Source organism: Patagioenas fasciata, chromosome 13, assembly GCF_037038585.1.
Source record: "Patagioenas fasciata isolate bPatFas1 chromosome 13, bPatFas1.hap1, whole genome shotgun sequence".
NCBI classification, from domain to species: domain Eukaryota; kingdom Metazoa; phylum Chordata; class Aves; order Columbiformes; family Columbidae; genus Patagioenas; species Patagioenas fasciata.
The window spans coordinates 15,443,758-15,450,428 of NC_092532.1; the positions used below are offsets into that span (position 1 = coordinate 15,443,758).

General features: G+C 61.4%; 1 protein-coding gene across 2 annotated transcripts; it reads right to left on the bottom strand.

Moving 5' to 3' along the window:
* Nucleotides 1-404: 404 nt before the first annotated feature.
* On the bottom strand, nt 405-4,720 carry TPPP3 (tubulin polymerization promoting protein family member 3). 2 transcript variants are annotated; one of them, XM_065848665.2, is made up of 4 exons: nt 4,644-4,720; nt 3,183-3,374; nt 1,554-1,707; nt 405-1,320 (listed from the first exon to the last, which is right to left on the bottom strand). In XM_065848665.2, the coding sequence occupies exons 2-4, from the start codon at nt 3,368-3,370 to the stop codon at nt 1,132-1,134; spliced, it is 531 nt and encodes a 176-aa protein (XP_065704737.1). In that variant the 5' UTR covers nt 3,371-3,374; nt 4,644-4,720; the 3' UTR covers nt 405-1,131. The 2 variants fall into 2 exon arrangements, with proteins under 2 accessions (XP_065704737.1, XP_065704736.1); XM_065848664.2 differs by lacking the exon at nt 4,644-4,720 and adding an exon at nt 3,984-4,274.
* Nucleotides 4,721-6,671: the final 1,951 nt, after the last annotated feature.

The window sequence follows — 6,671 nt, forward strand, 5'->3', positions numbered from 1 at the left end:
CCAGGCAGCACTTCAGCAGGCTCTGCCCGTGTCTGGGACTGTGGTGGCAGCACCTGCACCCCGCCTTATGCACCCGAGCACCCGCAACAGCAATCACCCCATCCCAGAGGCGCCGTCCCATCCCGGAGCCCCATCCGTTCCCAGGGATCGTTACCAGGAGCTCATGTGTTTGGTTGCAAACAGAGCAGGAGCGGCAGCCAGGCGTTCGTGTTTGTGTGCCTGCAGTTGCTCAGGCAACCCGGGGCCAGCCAAGAGCTGCCAAAACAGCCGGCGGCCAGGGCCGAGCCCATGCCGTGGCTCTCCTGGGGCGGCACAGCCAGCCCAGCCTCCCACTGCTCAGCTGGACGAGCGGGCAAAGGGGCTCTGGCTGCTCGATGCCGCAGAACACAACTGGACCGGGAGCGTCAGTGCGGACAGGGTTTTATTGCAGAGCCGGGTTACAGCGCGGGTCTGCAGCAGCCTTTGGTTTGGGCTTCGCGAAGGCAGCAGGGGGCCACGGGGGTTCAGGTCAGAGACCTCTGTTGACAGCCAGGCAACACTGAGCTCCCCAGGGTGCATCCCAAGGCTGGGCTGGGAGCATCCTGGCAACACCACAGGGTGTGAGCCTCCCGCGGTGCTGGGCAAGCGGCAAAGCTGGGCAGCCCCGTGGTGAGGGGAGGCAGAAGGTGGCTGTGGTGTAACTGGTGCAGGGTTAAGGTGGGTCCCCGGGAGGTCTGCAGGGAACACAGGCTTGCTGTTCCCGATGGGACTGATAGGGAGGGTGCCCCAAAAGCTAGGGCTGAGGTAGGGAAGGTCTGGGTGCCAGTGGGGCAGAGGAGCCCTGAGAAGCAGTACTGTTAGTACGGTGGGTGTTACCAGTGGTGGGGGGCCGGGGGTGACAACACAGGGGGCACAGGAGGGGCTGGGGTGTCACAGCACAGGGCAGGGACAGACGTAGCGCCAGGGCAGAGCACACAGCCCAGTGACTTCCCAATCACATCAGCGCTGGGTGGCCGACATCCTGCCAGCCTGGGGCTGGCCCCAGTGCAGCCCCCCGGGTCCCACGTCATACGGGCACGTTCCAAGGCTGACGCAAGCACCGGCCTCACGGCCGACGCACAGGGACTGGGTGGGTGCCGTGGGCACCTGTCCCTACTTTTTCACTTTAGCATCATAGGTGCCCGCATTCTTGTAGGCACTGACGTAGCCGCTGTTGTCCACGATGTTCTCCCGCCCACTCTTGCCCTTGCCCTTGCCGCTCTCGTCAAAGCGCTCCTTGTGGGATCCCGTGTACTTGGAGGTGTCCGTCAGCCTCTCCACGGCCCCCACTGTCTTGGCTTTCTGCAGTGGGGAGATGGGACACATGAGTCAAGAACATGCCCCATCCCCTTCATCCATTGCTCCATACAAGCTCCTGATGCCCACTGAGAACCCTGCGGTGCCCACTGGACCTGTGCAATCCCCAGCCGACCCAGGGCCACGGCATCTCCTGGAAAGTGTCTCTGCTCAGCTGCAGGCAGAGCTCTGTCCTCCCTCCCACCCCACCCTCCTGCTCCCAGGGCCTCTTCACTCACCGTGACACCCACGTTAATGGGCTCCTTCCCTGCCACCAGCTGGCAGATGGCCTCATACGCCTCTTCTTTGCTCTTATCCTTAAATCTCTTGGGGGCCAGCTCCTCCAGAGCCTTCTTGAACTCCTCGTAGCTGATGACACGGGCTGTCTTCCCTCTGCAAGCACAAAACCCAGGGTGCCATCAGCATGACCTCAGCTTGTGCCTCCAAACAGGGCTGCAGCAAGATGAGCTGCATGGGGCTTTGTCCTCCACCAGCCTCGGGCCCATCGGCCACCTCCAAAATGCAGCTACAGCCAGGGCACTCCCAGCTGAATGGGTCAGGCTGGGCACAACTGGTGATGAGCTCCAGGAGCTTTCCAGACACATGCTCTTAAAGTCCCCAGTGGCCAAAACCTCGTCCCTGCATGGGAGTGCTTTGGGAATTGGGTGCTGGTGGCAGGAGGGGACATGCATCCCACTGCTCTCAGGCTTCCTAGGATGTCACAGTATCACAGTATGTTTGGGATTGGAAAGGACCTCAAAAGATCATCTAGTCCAATCCCCCTGGGGGAGCAGGAACGCCTCGGTGAGGTCGCACAGGAACATGTCCAGGTGGGTTTGAATGTCTCCAGGGAAGGAGACTCCACAACCTCCCTAGGCAGCCTGGTCCAGTGTCTGTCACACTCACTGAGAAGAAGTTTTTTCTCAACTTTAAGTGGAACCTCTTGTGTTCCAGCTTGATCCCATCACCCCTTCTCCTATCATTGTTCGCCACCAAGAAGAGCCTGGCTCCATCCTCATGGCACTCACCCTTTATATATTTATAAATATTAATAAGGTCACCCCTCAGTCCCACACGCTCTCCCCTCTGACAGGCAGCAGTCCTTATCTGGACAAATTCGGAAGGGCGTGCACAGAGCATCTCTCCCACAAGTACCTGATTCTCATCTCTGGGGCAGCACAGCAACCCACTCTCCTACGCATTGAAAACCTCCCCATGCTTAGACCCTCCCAGCTGTACCAGGGAGGAAGGGGATGCCTGGATAGAGGGTGTGTAGGGAGGAGGTTCTCCACCCATCTTTGCTCCTGCACCCTGGTGCAGAAGATTTGGTGTCACCATGTCCTCAGGGACCCTGAAAGCAACCCCAGGCGTCTTTAGCCCTTTAGCTGCCCCCTGTGACCTCTGAGGAGCAAAGACCAGACCTCTCACCAAGCTCAGGGGTGGGCTGGTCAGACCGAGGAATGGGCTGTGACATGTTACATGGGACACGCATGAACACCTTCCTCTGCTCCCTGCAGCACCTTCTTGCTATATAGGAACCTGGCAGAACCAGACAGGCCCACTACAATGCCTGGGAGCAGGAGAAACAGCACAGCCCCTGCCCCAAAATCTGAACCTCCTACCCCCCAAATACAGATGAATTTAATACCAGGTCTTGCAAAAGCAGCCACACAAACTCCCCAAAGGCAGGATGCCACAAGGCAGCACCTGCTGCCTCCTGATGGGGGGACCATGGATGGCCTGGGCATGCAGCTCGGGTACCACCCCTCCCTGGGATCACCACACCCAGGCACTGTCACCCTGCCCATGCCGCAAGAGCATCCCCAGCCTCTGAGCGGCTGGAGGCCCCAAGAAGCTGAGTCACTTACTTCACCTTGGAGAAGACAATGTCCACGTCGGTGCTGGTGACACTTTTGCCGTCAGTGACTTTGCAGTCTTTGCACAGCTTGGCCCAGTTCTTCCCATTCATTTCTTGCCCCGTAGCCTTGGTGTCGCCATAGATAGCGAATTTGCGGAAGCTCTCCTCCAGGGATGCCATCTCAGCGCTCCCGGCCATGGGGCTGCAGGACGAGGTGCAGAGCTGTTTGTTACCACCCAGGCTCTGGCTGGCAGCACCGGCAGAGCTCAGTTGCTCTGTGAGGGCAGGAGGAGGAGGATAAAGGCTGACGAGGGTGGAGGGACCGCAGCAGGAGTGGGGCGTTGTGGGGTGAGAGCTGGCGGCAGCCTCGGACAAGCCCCAAAGCCAACAACAGAGACGTGTCTTAGGGGATGGAGGTTCCAATTGAGAGCTGTCAGCGGTGAGGCTGTCGGCTCCAGGGGCTGGCGAGGAGTGAGCGCATCAGCCTGTCCCCTCGGGAGCACTCTCCAGGAATGACGCAATGCAGCCGCCTTCCTTGTGCTCGCCGATGATGAAAAATGGCACTACTGCCTGCCTCCAGCCTAACTCTCCCCTGCCTGCTGGATCTACCAACAGCCACATCCTCCTGCATGGATCTGGCAGCACCCCAACCCTGCAACGTGCCCCACAAAGCTGGGTCAATCACAGTGCCCTGCAGCCTGTGGCACTGGAGTGCCCAGTTGCAGATGGACCTCTGTGTTCCCACACAGAGCTGTGGCCGCTGTCCCACCCCAGCTCCCGCCCCCCCTCGACGTTGTCTTGCCAGCCTCACCCTGCCAGCTCAGCATCCCTTGCCATGTGCTGAGCACCCACAGCATCTCAGCCAGGACCGGGCGCAGCGCTACCCAGTTGTGGCTCCAGCATCCCAACGCACAGAGCGGATACCTCGCCCAGTGCCCAGGTGCGGGGATCGGGATGGACCCCCGCAGGGCCTTGGCAGGAGGCAGAAAGGGGCACGAAGGAGCAGAGGGCTCGGCTGCTGCGCCGACAGCCCTTGTGCTGCCGGGCGACCGTCGCTAGGGAGGAGCGGCGTTGCCTGGCGACTGTCGCTAGGGAGGAGCAGTGTTGCCTGGCAACCGTCGCTAGGGAGGAGCGGGGAGGCGGGACACGGCAGCCGCTGCTCCCCGCCTGTCCCCGGGCTCCCGCGGGGTACCCGCCGCCCCGAGCCCCTGCGGGGCCGCCCCGCACCGCGCGGACCCGCACAGCGGAGCTGGGACCTTCCCACCTGGAGCTCGCCACCCGTGCTTGGGGGTATCAGGTTAGCGGGACCCCGCGACCCGCTCCGCCGCTCAGTCCCCCCCCACTCCCGCGCACCAGCCCCGGGACGCGCAGCGGTCGGAGCCGGGGTCCCGGGGGGAGCCGCTGCTGCCATGCCCCGGGACCAGGAGGTCCCGGCTCCGCCGCGGCCGCGCTCGCTCTCCCGGTCACTCACCTCCCGGCGCCGCGCTCTGAGGCGGGGGGGGGGCGGCCGCCGCTGCCTGTTTAAGGCGCCGCCATGGCGACGGGAGGGGCCGCGGGCCGCACCCGCACCGGGCTCCGGGCCGCCCCCTCCCGCCTCCCCCGGGCCGCGGCACGGCCGGGGAGCGCTCTCGGGGCGGGGACGCGGAGCCCGGGCAGCAGCCATGCAACCACCTCTGGGATGCCTTCCACCACCCCACGAAGCTTCTCCATCACCCCACACGGCCCCATCGGCATGCCACAAGGTCTCTCCATCACCCCACAAGGCTCCACCATCACCCCACAAGGTCTTTTCTCCAGCTGACAAGGGCTCTCCATCACCCCCCAAGGTCTCTCCACTGCTCCGCCACCCCAGGCTTCCCTCTGGCAGCTTCCCTGTGCTCTGCCCCAAAGCCCTTTTCCCTGCCTCACACAGCCAGTGTGCCCCTCCATAGATGAACCAGTCCCTCTTGGTAGGTGACACTAGGGACTAAAGGTCTCTGCTCGGGCTATGGGTACAAACGCCATCTGTCCTGGTGTGACGGCCATGACGGCAAGTGCTTGTCCCCTCTGCATGGCCCGGTGGGACACCCTTGGAGTGACACTGGGGGCAGCCAACCACATGCCAGTGCTGCCCACCACGGCTGCCTGGCTTCCCTGGCCTGAAGCCTGACCACACGTTGGGCTCCAAGGGTGCTGAGGGTTGAAACAGCACCCAAATATTGTGGTTGCCATGGAGCCCCAGCACAACCCACATCACTTACTCACGGCCCCACCTCAGCTCTTTGACCAGACGCCTCCAATGTCAGCACTCCCAGCACTCCCCAGCCTTGCTCTGGCGGGCACAGGACGTCCTCCATAATCAGCTGCAGCATCACCAGATGTTCACACCGAGTGGACACAGCGTGCCACTTGCTGCTGCCATGCTGGGTCCTGTGGGTGAATCAGCAGTCTGGGGAGCAAGGCAGCAGCTCGAACACAGGCAGCCTTTGGCACCTCTTGGTCTCTGTCTGCCCTAGGCACTGTGCAGAGGAGCTGCAGACCAAGGATGGACACAGGACACTGAGCTGCCCCAGGGGTTCTGCTCTTGCACCCAGAGCCCTTTGCTTTGGGATATGGTCCCAGCAACAACCTCGCCCTCTCAGCTGAGGGGCACAAGTTCTCTGCTGAGATCTTGCTGCCAGCTTGTGATTGGACAAAGCCCTGAGCAACCCACTCATCCTGATCTTGGCTTCAAGCAGAGTCTGGAGACCTCCAGAGGTGACCACCAGCCAACTCAGCAGGTCTGTGATTTGGGGTCACTACCTATACCTCCCATCTCAGAGGTGTGTGCCAGGGCTGGTGTCCAGAGGATGCGGGCATGTTACAGTACCCGGTCCCTTTGGGTAGCCCCAGATGGTCACAGCCACATGAAAGACTCCACTTTGTCATGTCCTTCAACCAACCCTGTGACCCCTCCATCAGCAGAAGCTGCTGTTTCACAGCCCAGCCAGAGGCAGGGTGGCAACCCATGGCTGCCAGCACAGACATCCTGGAGGGAAGCAAGGACAGGTGTGGATGCTTATCTAGTAGGGCCAGACCAGCCTTGCCAAAAAGTGTTTCTCCTCTGTCCATCTTGTCCTGGTAGAGCTCAGACATAGCCAGAGAGCCTGGGCACTGCATGGAGGAGGTGGCACCAGGAGGACTCTGTCCTGAACACTCGTGCTTCCCACCCTTCGTAAAATATGAAAGCAGGTCCCAAAGTGCAGAGGCTCAGAGGTTACAGTGGTTTGCTGTGAAGTTGGAATTTAAAGCAGCCTCCATCCAGGCCAGCAAAGACCTAGGGCTGACATCCCACCCCGCAGAAAGTGAGGAAGAGCTGCTCACCTGCTCTCTGCTGTAAGGAGAGGGCAGTAACTGCAGCTACCATATCAAGGCAGGTGGTTAAGTCTTGCTGAAGGTACAGCCGTGTCTTTAGCTTGCCCTGCACATCCCCACTGAAGCAGGTGTCTTTGGCCTTATTTCCAGCCTACAGCTCCGGAGA